This window comes from Haliotis asinina, chromosome 9 (assembly GCF_037392515.1).
Source record: "Haliotis asinina isolate JCU_RB_2024 chromosome 9, JCU_Hal_asi_v2, whole genome shotgun sequence".
NCBI classification, from domain to species: Eukaryota; Metazoa; Mollusca; class Gastropoda; order Lepetellida; family Haliotidae; genus Haliotis; species Haliotis asinina.
In genome coordinates, this window is record NC_090288.1 from 36297607 (window position 1) to 36311177 (window position 13571).

Below are 13571 nucleotides of genomic sequence, written 5' to 3' on the forward strand. Positions count from 1 at the left end.
GTTAAGGGTTAAATTTGATTATTGTTCATGAACGAGTCGAGGTGGGGTGTAATGGTGTTTAATGGGGGTTTGAGGTTACACATATGTGCGTACGTGCGTACTACCTCGCATTGATATTACTCTCTCACTGAGATTATATGCCGCATTTATAAATGAATACGTCACCTTTTATATACCAAGCAGCATGGTAATAAAAAATGCTACTGTTTAAAGGTACATGGTGCGATATGGTTAGGTAATGTTTGGGGTTTTTTTATGTTTAACGCCACCCTCAGCAATATTCCCGCTACATGGAGGCGGTTTGGATACAATCGAGTCTGAACCAGACAATCCAGTAACCAACATCATGAGCATTGATCTACGCAATAGGAATACGGAAACACCCCTAAACACAGATCTTTCACTATCCAGACAGACGATCAACAAAGTTCATGAACGACAAATCTGCTGCGTTATAGTTTAACAATATATTCATGCACACTGAAAGTGCAATTTCACACTTCACAACTTGACATTATCTTTACGAAGCCTGAAGACTAGACTGAGTACTGGTGTGCTGTCTCATCGAAGTTTCATAGCGCAGTTAAACGTGAATGAAGACAGACACAGCCGGAAAAAATGCAAGCAGAACAGATCTTGGTTTATTCCAAAGTAGGCCAGTCAGGGTAACAACATGTAGCTGCTTTTAACGCCATATGGTACACTACGACCAGGGATCGACATCGACTCACAGTCCTTTCTCTCTGAGCAGATGGTATATACTATCCTCCATATGAAGTCAATTCATTTAATAGAGCGTAAGTTTAGTTTCGCGCCGCCTTTAGCAATATTCCTGCAATATCACGACAGGGGCACCAGAAATGGGCTTCACGCATTGTACTCATGTGGGGAATCGAACACCGGTCTTCGTGACAGTTTCGCTTTAACTACAGTGGAAGTTGTCTAAACCGGCACTCATCGGGACTGAAGAAATAGTCCGGTTAAGACAGCGTGCTGGATTGTAAAGCTGATGATAAATGTACAAGATCAATGTACAAGGTAGGCCTGAGACGTTATGCTGGTGTTGACAACTTGCCCGACTGGACAGATGCCGGTTATGGCAGCTTGCACTATCCCACCGCCCTCATGAATGACAACCCGAATGACAATTTACGATTAATCCATAAACATTCATAAACATTTGGCAGTTGACAAGGCTACATGAGCTTAATAACTTAGACTGTATGATATATGTATATAGTAAACAGTGCCTTTGAAACTTTTTAGCCAAGAAATAACTACGATTATATTTGATTTGCTCATATATGTACCAGGGTCTCGCCGTAGAGTGCCATCTTCGAACTACAGTCAGTCTAACTCCCACACCTTAACACAGACTTAATATAGTGTTAACGCCAAGGTTGTTTTGTACAACACAACTCAAGCTTATTTATTATACACAATGATATTTAAATATTCGACATTTTCCATCATTAATATGTTCCACTTTTTAGGGAAATATAAACGAAAAGAAATTACTTAATTAAAAGGCTATACATGAAATGAAGTAGAAACAGAATTAAGACAGCAATAAGAGACAGATAAAACAATGAATTAAGCTTCAATAGGACTTGCGCTTTAGAATCGGCAAAGAATCCGTTAAATAATCTAGAAGATCGTGGCATGAAACAATTAATACATCTATTACTCTTATAGTAGAATAACAGAAATATTAAATCTTATCTGGGGTGCACAAACGTTCATTTTCCCGAAGCATATTGACAGTAGAAAATGTTTTCAATATTTCAAATTACTGGCAATATTAAAAGCGCCGAGAGTTTCCATGCCATTTGGTATATTTTACGGGCGTTTCAATGAGTAGTGCTCCCTCGATGCAATTAAATAGATGCTGCGACTTTTAATCATGTTAAATCATGACAGGAAGATCGATAGCTTTAGAAATAATGTGCAAGAGCTTACAGAGTATTGTCCATAAACATGACTACAACCAGCATTTATCTGACATCTAGGTTAGATGTTGACAATCATTTGGTACGTCCCGTCTTCCAACAACAATCGTTTTCCTTCTCAAAGATGTTATGGACGCTAACATGAGTCTGTTTGGAATTTATTCAAAGGCGTGTGACGCAGACCGAAGGGTGTATTTATGTAGTACACATCTTCATCTCTTCATATTCACGTTTTTATTGATTTGTACAAACTCAGGATGTAGTATTACATGCGTTTCATTTTAGTTGCAACACGCCCACACACATCTACATCAAACTGTAGGATTTATTCTTATGTCTCAATCAATAAACAGACGCGATGTCTTATACATCTTAAACGTAGCTTACACAAGGAGTGGCGTATAAGTCACGATTAGTATGTCACATGATCATAATCAGTTTGTTTGTCTTGACTGCAGAGCTGATGTGTTTCAAAGTTTTTTTCCATCTTGACGAAAGATCAAGCCCACACACCTTGTCAGAGCGTTAAATTCAGACAAGGTTAATATTCTGTCTAGACAAATTTAAAGACATTTGGGACTCGTTACTGAAAACATTATCAACACGTTGACTTGTAAAGACGCCATTAAGAGTGTGTGTTATCATTGTGGTCTGATCCAGAGATCGGCTTGGTGAACGAGGAGTCGGACTTTTAGTTATAATGGGTAACGAAGGGACATTTTCCAATGAATCTGAAGAACATTACGCGAATTGCTATCCACAACTAAACTTGAAAAGGAAAAGAAATGTTTCTTAATATCACCATCAGACACAATGGTATAGGTAAAGTGTAAATATTTGTACAAATAACAGGTTTAGCAGCAGCAGTGGTATCAGTGGAAATATGATAAGTTGCACAACTTGTAGTTGCAGCAGTTGTATCAGTGTAGGTATGATTAGTCGTACAACTTGTAGTAGCAACAGCAGTGGTATCAGTATCAGTGGAACTATAATTAGTACAACAAACAACAGGAACGTATGATTAACTGTACAACTTGTTGCAGCAAAAGGAGCACCGACAGTAATGGAGGCAGCAAAAACAGCACCACAACAGCACTTATGGCAGTAGCTGGGAAGTATGGTTAGTCGTACAACATGTTGTAGCAGCAACAGTGGTGTCAGTAGAAGTATAAATTTGTCGCACAACACGTAGCAACTTGTAGTAGCTGTGAAAATTGTGGACGTGGTGATTTTAGCACTAGCAATTGTGGTGGCAGAGGTAAAACATGTTTTAGAAGCTGAAGCAATGGGAGTAGACATTTGACAGTGCTACCTGTGAGGACCGTGGCTTTGGAATACGCAGTAGCGTATATGACAATGCTACACGTGACAGTCCTATTGAGACAGCCATTGTAACAATGCCACATGTGACGACTCTTTGCAGTAGCCAAAGTACCAGTGCTAATGTTACGACCCTGTGTAGTAACCAAAGTAACAATGCTACATGTGACGACCCTTTGCAGTAGCCAATGTCACAATGCTACATGTGACGACTCTTTTCAGTAGCCAAAGTACCAGTGCTAATGTGACAACCCTTTGCAGCAGCCAAAGTAACAATGCTAATTGTGACGAACCTTTGCAGTAGCCAAAGTAACAATGCTAAATGTCACGACCCTTTGCAGTAGCCAAAGTAACAATGCTAAATGTCACGACCCTTTGCAGCAGCCAAAATAACAATGCTAAATCCTAACCCGTTAAAACTTTAGCCGCCAGTTTGGTGGATGTAGCAACGAAACTGTAGTAGCTCTTTTCGGAGTAGACAAGGTGTCAATGCCAACGGCGAGACTAGAGGCCGTAGGAACAATGATAAATGAGACGACCCTTACGTGGCCAAAGCATACGTGCTACACGTCTCAGGTCTTTGGTAGCCCAAACAACAACATTTGGAGAAGCCAAGGTAAACGTGACAACACGCCTTGTTAGCTACGTCTATTCTGCAGTGGACCAGTGAACATCCGGGTTAGAACTAGTCTTCAGCAATCCGTTCTTGTCGTAAGAGGCGACTAACGGGATGGGGTGGTCACGTCCGCTGACTTGATGAACAAATGTCATAGCATCCCACTTGGGTAGATCGATGCTCATGCTTTTGATCACAGGACTGTCTGGTCCAGACTCATTTACATGTATTTACAAATATTATATTTTTATAGCTGGAAAAGTGCTGTGTGTGGCGTTAAACAGTATACCAACCAACCGATTGTGTAGTGAAACTTATAACTGTAGTATATATGGAAGACTTTAGGTAGGAAGAAATTTGTTACAAAACAGAAATTCTATAGCGCTAGTGTACATAAAATTCCAAGGACGCAGTCAACGCAAGTAATGATATGAAGATAGAACAATAATGAAACCTTGACATGAATTATACAGCTGCACGCATATGGTGAGACCAAATAGACTGTATGTCGAGTGATGCCAGGTTTTGCATAAAAATGATAGTCTTGTCTCTGAAAGTGATCTGTAAAGTAATTAAGGTGATACTGACTGCGTGTCTACATCTTCCATTACATACTGCGTCGATAGCATCGGCAACGTAGGCCACAGAAGTAACAAGGGCTTCATCGGTGATAGAGGTAGTTGTTGGTGCAATAGAAGAAGTAGTGCTAGATGTTGAAGAGGCGACTAACGGGATCGGGTGGACAGGCACGCTGACTTGAATGGCACGTGTCACCGTATCCCAGTTGAGAAGATCGATCGTTATAATGTTCATCACTGAATTGTCTGGTCCAGACTCGATCATTTACTGACAGTCGAGTTTCACAAACGAACAAAACATTAGTCGAACTAGAAGATACGACGACAAGATTTACAGCATCGTCAGTGTCGAAGTAGCTCTAAGACGAACAGCTGTGGTACTGGGACTAGAAACAATAACAGTAACAGGAGAGTAGCATCATCACTTCAAGCGGTGGCACCATCACTGTACAGGTAGCACTAATGCAAACAGCTGTGGAACTGTTGGCATTGGTATAGGAATTACTGGGACTATAGTCTGGCAGAAACTGTTTCAGGACGGTGTTTGGTAACTTTACTTTAAAACTATATGTGCTATCCGTTTCCAATTTGGTATGAGGCTTTATAATTCTTCTGCCATTGAAAACCCCTCTGCCCTACACCGGTACTGACACCGTTAACATATGCAAAATGTACGTGCTTTAAGTCACGCGACATGACCTGCCGAGCATAATGCAAGAATGCTAGAACTAACGCAAACACCCGTGGAACTGTTGGCATCGGTTTAGGAATTACTGGGACTAGAAACAACAACATTAACAGTAGAGTAGCGTCATCACTTGTAGCCATAGCATCATCACTTTATAGGTAGCACTAACTGAAATACTTGTGGAAGTGTTGGCACCGTACATGAATCCAGGGACTGGAAAGAACAGCAGTAATGGAGAGTAGCGTCATCACTTGTAGCGTTAATATCATCATCTTAGAGGTAGCGCTAACGCAAACACTTCTTGTAGTCTCCGAACAAGCTGAAAGCAACGAAAACAGATAACAGATAACAGATGAGACAACTTTATCGGAACAACATCAATGACAACATCACCGGCTTAATAACATCATTAACGGAGCCTTGGCTTCAAATGACCTGTCCAACTGTGAAAAACGAAAATAATAACAAGACGGTTTGTATTTGAATTTCTATTCAAAACCCTTCCATACAGATTGAAGGGCCGTGGGTGTAGCTGGTCTTGAGCGGAAATTGAGATGAGTCACATATTGTGTTAAGTCAAGACGGCTGACAATTGCAGAAATTCTGCATACCAGTTTGGGGATTTGTCCGTGAGCCAAGATGATCTTAACTTCGACACCTTAACACTGACTTACGACTTACGTTGAGCTAAGAGCTTATAAACCAGTGGCAGTCTCCAGCTAGCCAAACACAAAACATAAGTCTGTCAAATAGATCGTGCTCAACGTGTAATGTACATGTATTCAGTTTCGATGCGAGGTAATACTTCAAGAAACATTATGCACAAACGAAACACTAAGACCCTAAGGATGTCGTTTTACATTTTCACAGCAACACTTGTACTTTCAAAACGATGCAATATTTATACACCATGATGATTTATCCATTTATATGTAGCAGGGGGTCTTTCATAAATTGCATGGTTACCAAGGAAACGCCCCTAAAAGGCCCTGTTCTCAAGTCATGCAACCTTGGATAGCTACAGGTTTCAAGATTTCCAACGTTGCCAAATTCACCGTGCTATCACGGTTGACGTGTTTGAGAGGTTGGCGTCAGCAGTCGCTGTTCTATCTATGCTACTCACCCAGCCGTAACCATGAGTCACTTCCCTTGTTGCACGGTGACCACAAACTGAATGTGACAGGATGAAATATTTGTCAATATTCTGCGTTTTATTCTTTAGTTTTAACTGAATTAAATATTCAGTTTAGCATATTTTTAAACACTGTATACTTCACTCTCCAGTTTCTCTAACCCCTTTCTCTCAGCTTACAATCACCCTGAGCAATGCCACACAATAGCCAGCCCAAGCGCGCCACTTAGCGGCCCTTTGTCATAAACTTTGTCAGCTTACTAGCTGTCCCCTGTTTAAAGTTTGCTGTCTATTAGCAGTTGAGTTTTTAACATTTCTACTGGTCACAAAGCACATTTGGATGATTTGATTTGGACATTTAGTTTATTGGAGCTGTCGGGATCATTTCCAGAGATGTAGCTGTATTGCTCGTGCAGCTGTAGTGTCTTTAAGTCAGCAGACCCAGGTCCACATACTTGGTTTTTTTCTACATGAGTATAAATAAAGGCCATATTGCGAACACCATTTCATATATTGAGACAGTTCCGGTTTCATGAACATCCTAGTCATGTGACATCGTTATTATTATGCAGCATAGTTAACAGATAGTGAGTGAGTATGGTTTTACGCCGCTTTAGCAACATTCCAGCAATATCACGGCGGGGGACACCAGAAATGGGCTTCATACTCTACCCACGTGGGGAATCCAACCCATGTCTTGGGCGTGAATGGCGGGCGCTTTAACAGTGAGGCTACCTCACCGCCCCTCACAGTTAACACTGATTCTTACAAAATTATATACATGTACATTAAACTTAAATGCAGCACAGAGGGCTTTGCGTAGATCAAGCTTATGGAATATAGCTGGATTGCGGCGTTGAACAACAATCAACAAAAACATGTATTATTCGACCGCAGTGATTGTGCCGTGAAGAGCACACACTTAAAGCCTGCCTTTTTCGCTCGTTTATATTTGGAACAGAATTCTCAAATCCATACCAAAATAGTCTGTCCCTGTCCCGTATTGCACAATCCGAGAGCTCAGTCGAGGATCTGGGATACTTTTCACAAAGCGGGCATAACTCTCCGAGGATCTTCAGTCTTTGGAAAAGTATAGACCGGTTGTAGCGTCTGAAAAAAGGGGCTCTATATAGGCTTGGATTGCTAAATAAGCGATTTCGTCCGCCTGTCTTTCAAAAACCCACTGGTTTCATTTTCCTAACGACTAGCCTGATTGTGCCAGCTAAAATGCATAACAGTCCCTTTGAAGCGTTACAGTACGACAGTAAAAGGTAAAACAACATTGACTTTAGTTTGTGTCAGGCATGTTTGGGTTTGTTTTGTTTGTTTATTATTTAAGGTCGCACTTTGCAATATTTCAGCTATGTGATGGTGGTCTGTAAATAATCGAGTCGGCGAGTCTGACCACCCGGTCCCGTTAGTCGTCTATTACGACAAACATGGGTTATTCAATACCATTTCTAACCTGCATCATCACGGACTTTGTTCCATGTCGTGGAAAAATCAGAGCTGGTGTGTTGCACACTTCATTTCTACCCGCTCTCTTTGGACTCGTGAGTGTCAATGGCCATTTGACTCGCTCTGCATATGTTACATCAGGGATACTCTATAACTCTATATAGGCTCCCTGGTTACATGTGTTATCCATGGAATATTTTCATCCTTCTTGTTCAGACTGTTTTCTAGTGGTGGTTTCCTTTTTCAAGATTTCAAAATTATCTTCGCGCTGTGATCTTAACTCCCATGCCTATAAACATGACTGCGGACTGCGATAACGATAAGGGTACTTTGTACAAAAGGATACTTTGTACAAAAGGGTACTTTGCCTCAAAACAGAAATTAAATAAAACAGATCCTTAATATTTCAGTTGATGTCGATACACCGATGGCAGTCGGTCACCTTGCTAAGTTGCGTCCCTTATGCGTACTAGGATGCTGTCACCCAGACTGAAATCGCAGATTCGACCTGTTATGATGTTTTGTCATCAATAGATCTACCAAAATGGGAGTGAACAATAAATGATATCTTACAGTGGCATCATGATCTGCACAAATAGCATACGTTGGCATGTGTTAACCAATTCGGCGGACCTGACCAAACGATCCCTTTAGTAGCCTCTTTCCAAAAGCGTGGGTTGCTGAAGACCAATAAGTCTAACTCCTATCTTCACGTGTCCGCAACAACCTATTGTGTTCACAAGAGGCAAGCAAATAGACGGTGTAGTGCGACTTGTTTGGATCAGGGAGACTCTAACAGAGTTGTAGATTATCCCTGTTTGGATCGATGTCCATGTTAGTCACCAGATTGTCTGACCGAACACATGGAATACATTAAGGATTCCATGAGAAAGCTGAAGATTATGCACCATGTGTTTTAAACACGAACCATTTCATCCGTTTACCATGTAATGGCACCGTTGGTTAAGTCATAGCCTCTACATTAACCATGGTTTCGAAAGCAAAATGACAAATGTAAACACGTCTACTGGACTGAGTCGGCAGGAGAGAGTTACACATAAATGTCGAAACTTCCTACAATTCTTTCTTTAACCTGGTGATGTTATGCATGGGAAACATACATGTGAACCCGTCGGTTCAATACTACTGCATAACTCTGCACTAAAATCGGATAGGTCGTATCCTTCCTATCCTCTTATAGTTTTCTCAACTATGATTCAATGCCACACCCCATTTGCCATAGACATTCCGTTCTTTATACAAAGGCTGGAACAAGATGCCCGAACCCCCTTAACTCAAAATCCATAAGCTGCCTTGAAACAGCTGTCTATCCACATTAGGAAGAGACCCAGCGTCGTCGTTTTCCCTTTGTTGAAATCGAATCTTCCGTAATTATTATTAAGAAGAAGTAGCAGATTTAAAAGAGTTGTCTACGGCGTTTGAGTCTTGAAATTCTAAATCAGAGAAGCAGAGTTGAGAATCAATCCTAAGCACTCAGTCGGTCGTCATTTGTGGTTAGGAAAGTAGTGCGGCTGTCAACGAATCGATATGTCTGTATCTACCGATGGCTAAGCGTCGGCTGCTAGCCTCAGTGTATCAAACCATCCCCATCCTGCGTTGGTTGGGGTAGTGGAATGGGATGCCGCCCAAGTAAGCATGCCTCAAGTAAAATCCGAGCGGCAGAGGCGATGGGAGGTGGATTTGGAGGCCATTTCGGATCGGGGAAGTTTTCTAGGAGAGTGAGACCAGGCGGTTTCCCGACACAGGTGAAAAATTCTACATCGCTGGCTGCTTGTCAACCGTCGACGGAGTTCAGTGACTTTTCAACGACAACTGCGACTTATAACTCCCCTGGGTACAAGACATCTAAAATAACTGTGAGACTGTCAAGCGATGGATCAACTTTGGAAATTGAAAAGTGTGAAATCGAGCCGAAGGTTGTCATACAGCGTTCGGAAAGTGCTCCGGTATTACCATGCGTGGACGCTTCTGGAGAGCAGACGACACCAAGCTTCCAACAGATTGTATGCGCGGATGTGTCGCCCGTACCTTATCAGTTTAGATCGGAGAAAAGTGAATTTAATGAGAGTGTGTCCTTACCGTGTTCGGAATTTCACGCCAGAATTGTCTCTTCAGGACAATTTGACAATCAGACGACACAAATACGTGCACCGAAAGCCACCATAGACGAACTGGATGATTTCACAATTACACTTCCGAAAGCAACTTTAGCAGTTCAAGAGGAGACATACTTATTTTCACCAAATACTTCGTTTGGAAAAGGGAGTTCCGAAAGCCATTCTTCACCAGGTTCTATACGTCATGATGAAATAGATAAGTCTTCATCACAGAAACAAGATGTTCAGTTAAGGAATAGAGTTGGTAATGCAGACTTATTGGCCAAAGTGGTGAAAAATCGGTCTGATTGTATTGCCCCTCCTTTAAATTGCATTGCAAGGGCAGAAAGTGCTGATGTGTTATGTATAGAAATGGATTGCAAATCTACTTCATGTTCATGTAATGAAGTTTACTTCAAAGATTCTCAGTCACCCTCAGCTGGAGCAAGTGCAATTTCAGACAGATCTCATATTGAAAGTGTTCAACGAAAGCTTGCCTTTTGTTCCTATTCTCACACAACAGATGAGTCTTGGGATCAGAGGATCTCTGGACTGGGTGACTTCACTGAAACTCATGCACATACCAGACAAGATTCAAGAGATGGGAGCGAGATTGACTTTTATGGAGACGATTTATCATCCTCCATTGACAAGGCAGGCCAGCTACCACAAATCAGCCATCAACCATACGCCGTCCGTGCCAGCAGTCTTGCGATAGTTGAACCTGGTGATAGCATCAAAGCCAAGCATAATCACACTGTCAGTGATAAAACCAGAAACATGTCCCAGTCTTGTTCCTCTTGTAAGACTCAAAGATGGATCCCTGATATCACTGGTGCCAATTTTAACCCACATAAGAGATTGGGAGAAGGAAGGAACTTGATTAAATCTGTGACAAACGAGATTACCCTTTCTGTTCCACGTGTAAGCCAGTGCTCACTTGGTTGTAATGAAAATGTAAATATGGTGACCTCTGAGACATCAGTTGGGGAGAACCAAAGTACTTCTGAGGCTGCTGACGAAACTGGAAACTGTATTCGTAGGCTGGAGGTGCCCCATGCACCTATGATGACCGCAAGTGATTGTTCTCTGACATGCAAGGAAGGCATTCCTGTTGTCATGGAAACTGAATTGAAAGCTGAAGAAGTTGAGAAGACAGATGATGTTGTTTCGGAGTGCGACATTGCATACGTGCACAGGGATTTTATCAATGGTAAGAATTGTCTGTGAAACTGTCATAAAAATAGTTCCTTACATCCTTTCATGATGTTCAAAGGAGCCATTAGTCACATCTGGGACACACTTGTAATGGTAATATGAGACTGGCTTAAGTAGTAGGTTATCCTGTGAACAGATAATATAGATCAGAGAACGTGAAAAAACATTGCTTATCCCCTCTCAAATCCCCAACCCCCTATAGGAATCATTTCCCCACAGAGTGATTACCAGACAAGTACAAATCTACACAGGGTTTTGGTTTTTTTTGTAGATATTTGCAGATAAATGTCTCCAGGCAGACCTGTGCTGGTATTTATGTAAAATTAGGGGCCTTTAACAAATGGTGTGTGGTGACTCTTCATGTTTAGGTGAACGAGTGCCGATCTCGATGGATGCTTTGTGTCATCCATAGTCTGTTCCTGTGACTATTTATTGGTTACAGGTGTAGATAGAGTTAACTTTCTGTCATTATTATGTTGGAAGTGATAGTCTCTTTAATTTTCCATTTATTTCACTGTCTGGACTTGGAAATTGTGTTGATGATCAGTTGTGTTAGTAGGAAGTGACTAATGAATATTTTGATAACTTTGCAAACAAGTGTTGGTTATTTCTCTGGTGGCTATTATTATTGGTGGTGTGAGCTGGTTAATTGTTTTTTGGCTTTATGGTTGAAAGTGTTTGTTGGTTAATTTTCTGTTTTCTCTTGGGGATGGAAGCTTAATAAGAATATATAATGTGGGTCAGAAGATATGTCTGATTAATTATGTTGACAATAGGTGGGAAGTGTAAGTGTAGAGAATCTTTTTTTTGATATTTTGTTTGAAAGCATGAAAAAAAGTTTTTTCATTATCTTGCTAATATGGTTTTAATAAAGTCATTTTTAATGGCAACAAAATTCCTAGTGAGACATAAACAATTTTCATTTCATTGAATCAAAATGAGTTTAGAAGGTTAAAGTGGTTAAAGTGTTAGCTCATCATGAAGAAGAGGCAGTTTAGATTCTCCAGATGGATGTTTGAAACCCATTTCTAGTGTCCCAATTCTAATACTGGTCAAATGGGGATAAAACATATTTCCCTCACTCACTCTTGTTTTGAATTGTGAGTGTTATTTTTCTTTTGATGATTTATTTGACTTGACGTTTCAGCCTGGTAAATGTTTCTTGGGCAGTTGTACCTTGTTGGTCTATTTGTCTGATGAGGGAATTGAAATGAATTTCTTTTAGTTGCTTATGAAGGTAAAATTGTTCTGTTACAGACTGTAAGAAAAGACAAGATTTTGGTTATAGTTTCATGACTGTGACATACATTTAATCAGTCTTAAGAAAAAAGATTAAAACGTATCAAATCTAATTGCAGTATGTATGTTTTTTAAAATATTTTAAAAAATTATTGATTGAAATGAATACATATAAATGTCATCACCAGCATACCATCAACAACATGCAGTCTTCTTGAACTGGTTCTGTAAAAAGTTAAGGTCACTGCTTCATGATGAAGTCCTTTTCAAGACGGATCAATAATCATGAGACGGTTATGATTAAAAGTTTTAAAGTCAGAAATGAAAATGGCCAATATGAGACATAATCTACTCAATGTACAGCCACCCAACGTGACAGCATTTCGATATGTTTGTGTTAAGAGAAAGCTAAGAGTATTTCTCTCTATGAAAAGTGTCCTATATTTAAGACATGTTGTACTGGCTTGAGTTGTGATTGGACTTATAGTTTTTCATTGGTATTTCTTTTAGTGAGAGATATGCCATCATTAAGACCTGTTCTATTGACAAGAGTTGCAATTGGACTTGTAGATTTCAGTAGTACTTCTTTTTATAGGAGTTGTGCTATATTTAAGACCTGTTGTTGCAACTGAAGTTGTAACTGAAATCATAGCTTTTATGTACTTCTCTTTTTTGTGTGAGGTGTGCAATATTTGATATCATATCGGGTTGCAATTGGACTTTTAGGTTTTCTGTGATTTAGTAAAATTTATATGATGGCTAAAAGTGATGATATCAAATGTGCTGCCCTGCATTTGTGAAAGTAACAAGTTTTCTGTTAGAGCAGATCATTGACATCATTTCATGTTTAAACACAATTTATGACTATTGGAATTTCATGGAACTGTATACATTTAAACCGATAAGGACATGTGATTGATGTTTGATGTCTGTTGATTTTCAAGCTGTTAGTTTTTTTTTATTGCTTTTCAAACTTTTATAAGATGTGCACCTACATGAAATGTGAATGATAAATTTTTAAAAGAAGTTTTTAAAGTAGTATATTTAGCAATACACTTTGTATTCAAGTATGTCAAAGGGCACTTGCAATGCATTTCATGTGTGCCATTCAAATCAGAATTTGCCAAGTAGGTGAATCATGACCAATCATCCTGCTTGGTGAGTGGTATTTCAGAGAGTCTGGATAGCAGTTTGTGGATCCCATCCATTGAGCTTGACAATACTTTCATGGAGTTTAAGGGTAGCTATGCCTTGTT

General features: G+C 40.1%; 1 protein-coding gene across 1 annotated transcript in view; it reads left to right on the top strand.

The window, feature by feature from the left end:
• The first annotated feature begins 9375 nt into the window (after positions 1–9375).
• The window catches only part of LOC137295691 (uncharacterized), a 73104-nt gene continuing 68908 nt past the window's right edge, over positions 9376–13571 (top strand). Inside the window, exon 1 of the mRNA XM_067827175.1 lies at positions 9376–11071. Within this exon, the coding sequence (XP_067683276.1) occupies positions 9376–11071 (1696 nt within the window). The remainder of the gene's footprint in view (positions 11072–13571) is intronic.